We start from the raw sequence: 12,747 nt of genomic DNA on the forward strand, positions 1-12,747 counted from the left end.
TTATTCCGCTTTCAGTTCAAAAGTTATTTCCTTTGGGAAAACGCCCCACACTCGGCCATATCGTACTCTAGGCTTCCGCAGCACCAAGCCCCTCACCTTTAAACACCGGTCATATTTTGACTTTATAGGGCGTTAGCAATTGTTTGTTGTGCATAACTTCATGTTAGCTCCTTGAGGGTACAGCTGTTATTCCCTTTGGTCGCCGCGAATTCCGCGCGTAGCACGGAGCCCACTCCCTTGTGACAGGAAACCAACCTACTCGCCGAATACGCAGGGGGCCGGAAGGGTTGCGTTTCGTCTGAAGACCGGGTAGGAAACGGCGCAGGGACAACCCGACTAACAGCGTTCCCATCCGGGGCCCTGAGAGAGAAAACCCTCCCGCGAAGGCTGCCGGGAAGCGTGGTTTTTGAAGCGAGCGTATCTCGTCACTTGGGGCAAGTGCGCGTGCGCAGCCTCAGTCAGCCGAGGTGGGGAACATGGCCGTGAGGTTCCTGTGGGCGGTCCGGCGGCGGATGCAGCCCCTCCTGGCCTCGAGTGGCGCGTCAGATGGCAGGTAAGCGAGGCAGGCCGGGGATCCGGGACGTGAGGACGATGCAGGAGAAGCGATCCGGAGGGGCGATTTTAGGCTGGAGGGCGAGAGGACCTACCAAGCCTCTCGGCCGCTACGACTGGGCGCTCACGGCCCCATCTTACAGAGAGGGAAACTGAGGTCTACAGCCTTGCCTTCTTGCCGGGCCGAGGAAGGTGGAAAGATCCGAGGTCACGCCCTCGGAGGTGAGAACTGTTATTCAGCCCGAGCGTCGATTGAATTGCGGATGTACCCTTCCCATCCCCTTCTCGACAGCTTTGGTGTCTGCGGGTAATTTGGGATTCTCTCCCAACACCCTGTGTGATCGTATCTGAGCTTCACTTTACCTATCGGTAAAAGGAGGCCGTTGGACTTGGTCTTTACAAACGGCCCTTCCACCTGCCTTCGGGAGTTTGAAGTTCCGGTTGCTACTTTTATCCATCAGTTGCGACTTTTACTGATCATTTATCAGTATGATAAGAATAAAAAAAATATTTTTATTCTTCCGTTTAATTGAGGAAACTGAGGTTTAGAAAAGTTGAGTAACGTCTCCGAACTTAAATACTCATGAAGTGGTGGAACCCAGACCGGAAACCAGTCAGGGCTGTATAGAATCGGCCCTTTAAAATTAGTGACCAATGTTACTTATTCTTAGAGACTATTCCCCGTTGACAGTTTATTTATCGGAAAGAATAAAAATTGCTGAGTAGGGGGATGGATCAGGTTGGATCTCTGAAAAGTAAATTAAATTATGGTGAAATCCAGAAATTTTGCATAACTATCTGTCACCTTTTTAACACACCTGACCCAGCACTCGGGTGAGAGGTTGAATTCCGGGTTTCAAGCTTTTTTTTTTTCTTTCCTAGTCTTTTTGACAGTTTGTGGTGTAGGGAAGTGATCAGAAGGAAAATGTTCGCTTCTAATAAAATTTCCCCGACTCCAGTTCTGAAACAGTAGCAATTGAATGGATGCACCGCAACTCCCTCTTTCTCACGACTTGGGCCCTGGCCGTGTGCCCTTTCAACTGGCCCTGAGGATATCTTGACCTCCTTTCAATTGGATAAGTGTAGTTTGTTAGCAATTTAGGAGGAAGGATCTGTTTCACCCTGTGTGATGTGTCCCAGATCTGTGGTGACCAATTTTCGAAATAAAAATGTGTAATCTTGTGTAATCTGACATCAGATCATAATAACTGAATTCAGGACTGGCCTGGAAGATAAAAGTAATCTTGCCCACACCCTTATACTGATGGTTCCCTCTTCCCTTTCTTGAAGTAAACTCCTTTACCCCCTTTAAGCCTTTGCTTAGATTTCACCTCAGTGGCCACTTTTCAATATATACCAGTTTAAATAAATAAACTATTTGTTTTAAAGACCTTTTGCGCTCACAGATTTCTTGATGGTTTTACTTCATATTAAGTTATGATGATCCAGGAGGTGTAATGGAAACTTCCTTGAACAGGGGTCTCAGAACTGCTACAATCCAAGATCTGCAAACTAGCCCCACTCTAAACTTTTTATGTGAACTGAACTATATGTCTATATGATCTGTTTTATTCACCTGTATATAGTTCACAGTCCACAACATATAGTAAATGTTTTATAAGTTTTTGATTGACTTGATTTTACATATAGGTGAGCTCCCAACTCATTTTCTCTTAGTGTAGGTTCTCTTCCGTAAAAGCCTTGCTTTTACTTAGAGCTTGTGATCAAGATGGCTTTAGAATTCCAGGCCTCACTCCAATTCGATAAGGTACCTTTACTGGGCTTAATTTTCCCCACCTATAAAATGAGGGATTGAACCTGAACTGTACGGCTCTTTGTTTTGAATTCTCGCTTCTGATATTGCCCTGCTGGTTCTAGGTATTATAATTTCCTTTTCTCTTGCTGACTTTTGTGTCCCCACTTCCAGCTATTTCTACTGCCTGATGCTCAGTATCCTGATTCAACAATACTAACTATGTAATCTTGGGCAAGTCATAAGCCTCTCTGAGCTTTGGTTTTCTCATCTATAAAATAGGGATGATGATAGTATTTATCTCACATGTTGTAAGATGAAAAGATGATTTAAGTAAAACCCTGTCAACTCTGTCTGGCATTTAGCAAGCACATTATAAGTGTTTGTATTGTTAATGAGACTGAAAGCACTTTGTCTAGAGAGAGTCAATCTGGGAAACATTCCAGCCTCTGAACCTGGTTATAACTTCAGCTGTTTGTGACGGCATTTCTTCATAATGCACCACCTCCCTCCCACTTTAGGGGATGGCTGCATCCTTTCAGCACTGCCACCCAGAGAACCGCTGGTGAAGACTGCAATTCTGAGGACCCTCCTGATGAACTTGGGCCCTCTCTTGCAGAACGAGCCTTAAAGCTAAAAGCTGTTAAACTGGAGAAGGAAGTCCAGGATTTAACAGTGGGTAGATTTTATATTATCTGTTCATATATTCTGTAACATATATCATATTTTCTATTATCTGTTTATATTATCTATATGCACATCTTTTCTCTGATTTAAATATCCACGTAAAGTTTTTTAAGTTAGTTTTTAAACTGTTTCTTCTAATTAGCTCTTTACCCCTCTTGCTAGATATACTAGGCAAAATAATCTGTACTAGTTCAAAAACATTACTGACTACGGATACTCATCTCTTTTCAGTTCCCTGGTGTCACAGTACTTAGATACCTGATATTTTGGTAGCTTCAAAGGAGGTACAGTGCCTGGCATGTAGTACACACTCAATTAATATTTGTTGAATGAGTGAAGTCATTTATCATTGTATTCTGCCAATCAGACTACCTCTGGCTTACTGTGCCAGTACTAGACTGACAGACTTTGAGAAAGAGAAATAATTAGAGTAATTCCAAAGCAGGACCGCCCAAAAATGGTAAGGGGTTTGGAAAGTGTGTCTTGTGAGAGGAATGAAAGGAACCAGGGATTATAAAAATGAAAGAAGAAAAGACTAAAGAGGCTAAATAATTGGCTTAAATTGATGACATATTTTTAAAACTTACTCGGCTATCCTAGAGTTCAGTTCAACAAAAGAAAGTTGAAGAGTGGCAGTGTTGCCTGAAGGTGAAAAAGAAAGCTTTTTCTCAAGATAATGAGCTTGAAAACAGTTGTTCTGTGTTCAAACTGGCAGCCTAAATGACAGCCTATCAGGGCCGCTATAAAGAGAGATTCCTGCTATGACTGGGAATTTGGAGTAGCTGATCTAAGATTCCTACACAACTCGTGTTGTTGTTGTTGTTGTTGTTTTAATAAAAATCTATACCAAGGGTGAAATTTGTAAAGTAAGCAAAAAGTTTCTTTTCCACCAGTAGGCATTTGTTTTCTTATCATTTTGACTTTGCTTTTGATGCTCAGGTGAGATACCAGAGAGCTATAGCTGATGGTGAAAATATAAGAAGGCGAACCCAGAGATGTGTAGAAGATGCCAAGATATTTGGTGAGAGGTTTATTAATAATAAAAATACCTTTTAGTTTAAGGGCACTTACTAGCAGTTGTGCACACTGAACTTAGCAAAAGACACATCTGGGTCCTTAACCAATCCTGCCCTTCCTCTATCCCCCTAGGCTTTCTGCTCTGCTTATTGGGAATGTTGTCAAGTGAACCATTTGCTAAAGTAATATTTGCCTTTATTTTCACCTGACATTTGTTATTTTATTTTTCAAGCATGTACAGTTAACATTCTAGTGCCTATACAGGCAATTCGGTTTAACTCATTAATGAACAAGTGAATCATTAAGATGTTCAGAAGAGAATCCAAAGAGCAGACACATAGGCAATCATAAATGCTGAGATTTGCTTCACATAAGCAAAATTGGTCCATAACCATAGTTCAATAATCAACTGTATCTCCACCAGACAGTTTTCACAACTATAGACAAAAATCATTTGCATTACTGTCAGTGTTCTACAGCTTGCTGAGTTATAACTCGAAGGTTCAGACCACATGGAATCAGATAACCCTGAAAGCTGTGCTAGATTGAATCTATTTTTTCACTGATGGCATTGAATAATCTTTTTGGTCCATTTCAAAGTCGTTCAGAAATTTTTTCCTAAATGCACCACTTCTTGTTCCAAATCTGTTCACGAAAATGTTAATTGAATAACGGATTCAAGAGTAAAGGGCAAATCTGTGATTACTTGCTCTACTCACAGTTTAATATGGAGCATTATACTTTGACTACACATAGAATGGAGTGCTTGAGGGGCCCTTGGATTGCATCTAGTCCAGTCTCCTCTTATAGGCAAGCTAGAAAAAGTTATTTGACAACAGGTGTAGATATGAATCCATTGATTCCTGATCCCTAATCTATTATTCTTTCCCTTATATCACACTCCTTCCTGTTCTCTGGATTTTATCCGCTATTTGTACAGGGGATTCACTTCATTCCTGTCCTGTCCAACCCTAGTCCTTTGGCTTAGCCTTCTGCTTTTCGTTCAGTGCTGTAGATACCATGTTTCAAGACTTTGAGTAAATTCTAACCCCCAAATTGTATTCCTGAATAGCTAAATACTGACCCCCCAATTGTGTTCCTGATATTTCATCCAAGTTTTAGTCTCATATTTCCAGCTATCAGGGCTCAGTGGCCAAGCCTGCCACCTGTTAGTCCATAAATACAGTTCTGAATTTCATCAGAAAAAATTTGTGGAAATTTATTTTCTCTTTTGTTAAATAATCACCTACATAAGATGCTTGATTTTGCCTCTTGTCCCACAAAACGTAAAATACGTACTATATGGCCCTTTAGAGAAAAAGTCTGCTGACCTCTAACCACAGGGAATTTTTGTAGCAAATAGAACAATTGTGATAAGGGGAAGACTTCCTGCCTGCTTGCGGGGAGCAGGGTGAGTTGGCTTACCACAAGTCAAGCTTCGATGCTTTAGGAACTGGCTTATGTCAGTTTCCTCAAGAATTAATAAGGTTCTCAGGAACAAATACATATTATATAAACTCAAAAGAATTTGGTAATCTAATTTGTTAATTTATAGAGAAAAATGTGTCAAGCAAAACATGAAGATTGCTCAGTGAGCATGGAAGTAGAAAAAAAGAAGAAAGCTTTCATTGTCATTAAATTAACATACAGCATAGCATGACGACTATCCTCCTTCCAGGGACAGTCTTGTCTCCGTAACCCATTTTCTCTTAAACAGGTCACAGAGATCCCTTTTTTCCCTCTAAGAAATGTTGCGGACACCAACCATCTATTGAAGTAACACAGTAATAGGAATAGGATCAGAGACTGAACCCCTCACTGTACAGACAAGAGAACCTAGGCTTCTGTTTACCCAAATTCATACAGCTTTACTGACTAGAAGCCAGAACTTTTTGTACCATGGCAGTGTACAAATCAGTCCAGCAGCTTACAGCTTTCAAATTCAATTTGAGTATTTGTCTTCCTTTGTATAGCCAGGGAAAGCCTTTGATGTCCCTGATTGATCTTTATCAGACAGTCTTTCCTCTTGGATGGAATTCCAAATTTTATCAGTATACTTTTCAAGGCTTTAGCTAATCTCTTCTACCTTTTCAGCTGATGTCATTAACAGCCATTAATATATATGGCTCCCATCCCTCATAGTGATGGGAGAGGTATCTTGTGGAACTCACCAAGTCTAGTTCTCTGAAAAGGCCTGCTGCTTTCACTCTTTCCTCTCCATTGCCTCCTCTCCTACTCCAGGCCATATTATACCAAGATTACTTCAGTCGGCTCTCTTCCATTTCTTATGATATCTTTTCTTCTCACCCATCTGTGATGCCCCCAGCACCCCACATAAATTGTGTATGTTACTAGACAATTTGACTCCTCTTCCACTTGTTTTGCTCAAGAAGCTATAATGGATTTCTATTACCCAGAAGTTAAAGGTAGAATTTTTGCCTCTCTGTCAGTCATTCCTTCCCATCCAGGCAGTACATACCTGGGAAATCTCTCCTCTGTCATCATCTCTTTTATTGGCTGCCTGCTTTGACACAGGGCCTTAAACCTGTCACTGGACCAAAGCTAGATCAACAAAGTCCTTCGCCCCTCACCAGCTCCTACCAGGGCCTTTGTGTTACCATAGGTATCTGTGATGATGATGTTCCTTATCATTTCTGTAAGAAGAATGAAGAATGCAGCATTGGGAGTAATGAGATTTCTCAACAACTGAGTTCACTTTTATAAAGTTTATGTGACTCTAAAAAGTTAGACAAGCTTGGTGGCCTGTCTTCAGCAAGTGTATATAACTTCATAGTAGGCATTAAGAGACTTACCTCATCTGTGGAGTATATTTTTTTCCTGTTCCTATTTAGCTAATCCTCAAGAATAAACCACTCTTTGACTCCTCCTTAGCACAGTCTTGTCTACTATTCTTTTATTATTCCCCCATCAATGAAATACTAGTGTCTTGTTCCTATTGAGAATGTATGCCTTTCCACAAATGAGACAGTCGGGAATTTTCAAAATATTCATAACTTAGTACTAAAGGTGAATAGCAACAAACATACAAGAAGCATATAAGTCAAGTTTTTAAAGGACAGGTTTCTGAACCTTTTGTATATAGTCTCACCTAGTTCTTGGGTTCTAACCATCTTCCCCGTTTCCCAGAATACTTCCTAGTCATATGCCTTCCAAGAGAAATGCTGGCTCATCAGTAGGGTTTCAGGGGTAATCATTGGTGATGATCCCTGAATCCTTTGTGGCAATCTTTGCATTTCCTGGGGTACCTAGTATACCAGCCAGCTCTCTGAGCCTTCCCCAAACTGCACCCTCAAGAGCAGAGGGGTTTCCTCACAAACAGTAAGAGTATTTGGTTTCTCTGTAGGAATTCAGAGTTTCTGTAAGGATTTGGTGGAGGTGGCAGACATTTTGGAGAAGACTACAGAGTGTATTTCTGAAGAAACAGAGCCTGGAGACCAGAAGCTCACTCTGGAGAAGATCTTCCGAGGCTTGTCACTTTTAGAAACAAAGCTGAAAAGCGTGTTTGCCAAACATGGCCTGGAGAAGATGACACCCATTGGTGACAAATATGACCCTCATGAGCATGAACTCATCTGTCATGTGCCGGCTGGTGTTGGGGTGCAGCCTGGCACTGTGGCATTAGTAAGGCAGGATGGCTACAAGCTTCATGGCCGCACCATTAGACTTGCCCAGGTGGAAGTGGCAGTGGAGTCTCAGAGAAGACTATGAATGGGCCCAGAGGAACTGAACGTTCTCCCGGAGTGCAGTCACCTGTGATTCCTTTATTTATTAAACTAGGTTTGTATTGTACATGAGGTACTTCATGTGATCTGTTTTGGATTTAGTCATATTGGCTTTATTTCTAAGATACTCTTTTGATTTAATGTGACCTGTTTGGTCTCATCAGAAGTCTTGCCATTGGGCATTTGAACAATGTGACAAGTGTTCCTGTGGCCTTATCAAAATACGTTTAAGAAAATTATTTTTAAATTGGTACTCTGATGACTTTCAATCCAAAATTTTTTTTAAAGGTGGAAATGAGTATATGTTTATGTATTTTCAACTAAATGTTCCTTACTAATGGTCCCTATAAAAGGAATTATATAGAATCTTGTATTTGTGGGAAAAGGAGATGGTAGGGATTGGTTTAACATTTGGGTGCTAATGATAAAGCTTTATAGTTGTATGAATTTAAATCATTTCGGTTGATTTTTATGCACGTAGATTTTCAGGACTTCCCGTTTTTATTTTATTTTTCTTTTAGCCATCTTTTGTCCTTGTAGTTCCTGCCAGATAGACTTCATATTCACACTCATTGTCCCTTTTCAAATCCCATTTACAAGGCTAATGGCCCAGGCAAGACTTGGAAGGCAGAGACTGGCAAGAAATCAAGATACCAGGTCCCTTTCAAGCAAGTATGGCCAAGAAACCTTGTGCTTTCTTTGTTGAGTTATCTTCAATTTATTTTCAGCCTCCTCCCTAGGTATATAATCATTTCAGGGAAATTGAGGCAGCACCAACAGCTAAAGACCTAAATTGGTCTATATAGGTAATTTACCCACAACTTCTCTTTCCACCAGCCCTTAAATCTTCTGCCACTTTGTCAGATTTACCTTATGATCCTTTATTAGATTACGTGGGGAGGTGGTCAGGACAAAAAAATGTTAGGTTCCCATGATTCCTCATTAGTTATGCTAGGTTTGGGGTGTTTTTTTGGGGGGGGTGGGGTACTCACAATTCACTACCTCTCTTACATTGACAAGCATTATTTCCTAGTTTTTGTGTCTGTCTTATGTCACATGTGTAAACATCTAGCTCCCCTTTTATGTACTGACCTCCTAGAGTTAATGAGCCTATGTGTATATTTTTTATTTCAGTCTTGCTTATAGATAGTGTTCTGTAAAAAATTTATTCAATAAATGAGTTAGTGAAAGAATGAGATATATATATAGATAGATATCTATATATCTATATATATATCAATTGGACATTAGAAAGGAGGTCATATGGTTATTTTAGTATTAGAAGCAGCCTTCATGGTGATCTAATCTCACTCCTTCAGCTTCTTCTGAAGTATGAAAACATAGTCCTTTTAGGACTAGACTCAAAGAAAAAAAAAATCTCTAAAACTAGTAAACTAAATTTTAGTGAGAACTTAAGAAACAACTAGATATTAACTTCAGTCATTTAAGATTCAACAGTTCTATAAGAAACATGCAAATATGTCCCCAGCAGAGAATTAAATGTTGTTAGGTGTCCAGATTGCCCAGGTTTAGGTTTAAGTTACTTACACATAAAATAAATCCATTCCTACTAGAACTCTATGACCCCATTCTGTGGGGTGGTGAAAGTTATCCTCTTAGACATCATAGATAGTTCTAGCATACTACACAAGCATGTATCAACAAAGCATCCCCCAATGGGTCCTACCACCTCCACCAGATTTAGACACTTAAACAAATACATGCTTCTAAGATGCAAGCAAAAGACTGTTGGTGAGATTTTAAAACCAGAACCTCTTTTGTCATTCCACTAAGTACATACTGTAAATATAATGAGCAGTCAGATTTCACAATAGGAATTTGTCTTTTTTTGCCTTCATTCCTTTGAGATTAACAAATAGTGACGACAAGAAAATGAGCCAATTATGATTTCCTTTGTGTTCTTGGATCACTAGCTATCATTACCAGTGAATTAGAATAACCATAATTTTAGGTGTGGAATGTTCTGATTACTTGAAGAGTTTTTATTCCTTGCAACCTCCTGTTTTAGCAAGTAGACTGAGAATAATTTTAGATTCTTCTACTATTCAGTAGTTTTGCAGACTTAAAAGTATAAATTTAGAAGATGGAGCTATAACAGTGAGAATCTCAAAATGCTGAAGGGCTTTCACGAGCCAGTGCAGCATAATAGAGCGTAGTAGGCTTAGTAGGCATCAACTTGAACATAATTCCCAGCCTAGTCACTTCACTCTTCTGAGCCTGCTTCCACGTTTGTAAAATGGTTATAATTCTCAAAATATTGTGAGGATTAAGCGAAATGTGCAAATTGCCTATTACAGTAGGCCCTCAAATATTTATTTTTATTGCCTTTTATTATACACATTGTTTTTCGTATGTTTTTATAGTTGCCTAAAGTCTAGGGGAAGGGAAAGACTGGTTAAGTGGTGCTTGACTATAAAAAAAAATGGTAAGCTAATCAACCACAGTGAACTTATTTTCCTTTTAGCTTCTGTTTTTTGTGTTTGTCTGTTTTAGCCATAACAAGGAAATCTACATTTTTAGACTGGAGAAATAAAATTGTTTCAGTGCCCTTAATTGTTTTCATCTTGATGGTAAAGTAAAAAGACGTCATTGGCTTGCCGATGATATGTGTAAGGAAGCTTTGACTCATTTGAAGAGGGATCTTGATGCTTTAGTACGCGGATTTTACGAATCTTTTGTGGATTTTCCTCACTGCCATAAAGGAATTATTCAGTTTGATACTGATATAAGCTTGTGGTGCTCTTTCATGGCAAAGGATTTAATAAGTGAAGAAGGGTTCTTAAACACTAAAGCAAAATCAAATAAGGAAGGCTAAGGATGAAATATAATCTTCAGAAACAACTTTAATAAAACCTTAATTGAAATAACTGTGTTTCACGTGTTTAGTGTCTTTGTCTGCCAGATTCATATTGTGTATTGACGTGGTCACTTCACTAATTGCTGACCCACCTTATTGACACTCAGTGGAGGTACCAGCAGCCCAGCCAAGTGGAGGCAGTGTGTGCATTCCACACCTTGCCTTGGTGTTGAAGTCTTGTCTGTTCTTCTGCCTCCTTGACTTGCTTCCTTCTGATTTCTATGTATTTTTTAGATCTGGACTCCTGTTTCTGCCTTCCTCTCTGGCACTGCCTTTTCTTGTGCTCGCTTCTTGGTTCTAATTGTCTTACCTGCTTTAATCATTTTCACTTGAACTGCAGGACTTCTGACCATCCTCTCAACCAGATTACTGGCATGTGGCTTACTGCTTCCATAAGCCCTTCCCAACCTTTGCCTGGCTTTTCCTTTACCTCTGCTTCTCCACTGGCTTCCACATACCCAGCCTCCTGGCTAAGTGCCCCTCTTTGGAACCAGCCTTTCCTGTAGTTTTGGCCTTGCATTTTCATCATTCTTCCAGTCTTGTCTGCATACCCTGGCTCCATAATCCATTGTTCCTCATACTCGCAGTGCTAGCTTGTAAGTATATTCTTATTCCTGTCCACTCAGACTTTGTCCACATTCTCAAATTCACTGGAGGTTTTCAAACACGACTCCAAAATCTCCTTGAATCTGGACCAATAGAATATAGGGAAGTGACACTGCTGGTTTCTGACCCAAACCTTCCTGTCTCTGGATGCTCACTCTTGATACAGCCATCAAACCAAAGAGTGAGCTCAAGTAGCCTGTGGAGTGGAACTGAGGGCCATGGCTGAGCTTTCAACTGACAGCCAGCAGCATCCTGCCAGCCACCTCAGTGAGCCACTTTGAAAGTGGACTCTCCAGTCCCCAGTGGAGCAGCCCCACCTGACATAACATGGAACACAGATGAGCTGATCTCACTGATCCCTGCCCAAAGTGCAGATTTATGGGCAAAATAAATGATTGTTACTTTTAACCACTAAGTTTTGGGGTGTTTTGTTATGCAGCAATAAATAACTGATTGAGTCACCCAGCCTCACTCCCAGTCAAACTACTAGTTTTGCACCTCGGCCACCAGAATTATGCCTCCTTGCTTTTCCTCTTAAACAGCCTTTTTGAACTTGTCCTACAACTTTGATACACATCATCGATGTGTTGTAGGATTGGAAGAACTTCCTAACAGAAGAAAATACAGCTCTAGAATCTAGAGTTACCGAAGACCCTAAAATTAAAAGCAAAGTAGAGTCAAGTTGAGTTTTAAAGTTAATATGATTTTACCCAATTAAAATACTGCAAGAATTATATTGTTAGCACATAAGAGAACATGGCACAAAGTGATGGTGAATGCTTGTTTTAAAAGATAATTTAAGGGAATACCTTGAGTCTGGAAATGAACTTAAAAGGTTTTCCATTCTAACACAAATATTGCCAAAAAGTTTTTCTTTTTAATATGAGAAATGCATGTTTATTCATCTACTGCTTTACTAGTAATCTAGATTGGCCCTGTTAAGACTCACAGAGCTGGTTGGAAACTCAGATCTATGCCCTTTTACTATTCTCCGTGTCCCTTCCATTTCTTCTGAGCCATAATCTGACTGAATAAACATGAATTTTCCTTATTTTATCCTGAAACTCATCCCCAATTTTATTTTCTGCTAGAGGAAATCTGTCCTTCATAGTGTGGTAAACTAGCCACAGTGAGCTGCTCTTGTTTTCTGAGAGGGTGAAAATGGGAGCTTATCCCTTCCTTCCTACCTTTCCTCCCCTATGAAAGGAGAGTGGATGAAACTCTTACCTTTTGTTTTTAAGTAGAAGGCAGAGACATAAACTGTATGTCAGAACTGCAAATACACGTAGTAACTAACAGCAGTCTTGAAAGCATCTGGCCTTGTTTCAGCATACGCTGAAACAAGTAGCGTCTAGCCATCCCGACTGCATGACTGGTCAGCAATTTCCAGCACTTGCAGACACTGCCAAGTGATTTCACATCCCCTATCTCACGTGATTGCCACAACCACCTAGAAAGGCAGAGCAGGGAAACAGAACGAGACACAGACAAGGCACGCTACAGAGCCACTA

The 12,747-nt window shown here is 40.2% G+C and overlaps 1 protein-coding gene across 1 annotated transcript; it reads left to right on the forward strand.

Annotated features, from left to right (window-relative positions):
- Positions 1-457: 457 nt before the first annotated feature.
- Positions 458-11,205, forward strand: GRPEL2 (GrpE like 2, mitochondrial). Its single transcript, XM_030847344.3, has 4 exons — positions 458-553; positions 2,827-2,980; positions 3,932-4,013; positions 7,374-11,205. The coding sequence occupies exons 1-4, from the start codon at positions 477-479 to the stop codon at positions 7,736-7,738; spliced, it is 678 nt and encodes a 225-aa protein (XP_030703204.1). The 5' UTR covers positions 458-476; the 3' UTR covers positions 7,739-11,205.
- Positions 11,206-12,747: the final 1,542 nt, after the last annotated feature.

Source organism: Globicephala melas, chromosome 3, assembly GCF_963455315.2.
Source record: "Globicephala melas chromosome 3, mGloMel1.2, whole genome shotgun sequence".
In the NCBI taxonomy this organism is placed as follows: domain Eukaryota; kingdom Metazoa; phylum Chordata; class Mammalia; order Artiodactyla; family Delphinidae; genus Globicephala; species Globicephala melas.

What these genes read in the sequence shown, in the direction of transcription:
- GRPEL2 (XM_030847344.3), top strand. Translation starts at nt 477, where the DNA reads ATGGCCGTGAGGTTCCTGTGGGCGGTCCGGCGGCGGATGCAGCCCCTC. An exon ending in AGTGGCGCGTCAGATGGCAG is followed by an intron (nt 554 to 2,826) that starts GTAAGCGAGGCA and finishes CTCCCACTTTAG; the next exon opens with GGGATGGCTGCATCCTTTCA. An exon ending in AGGAAGTCCAGGATTTAACA is followed by an intron (nt 2,981 to 3,931) that starts GTGGGTAGATTT and finishes TTTGATGCTCAG; the next exon opens with GTGAGATACCAGAGAGCTAT.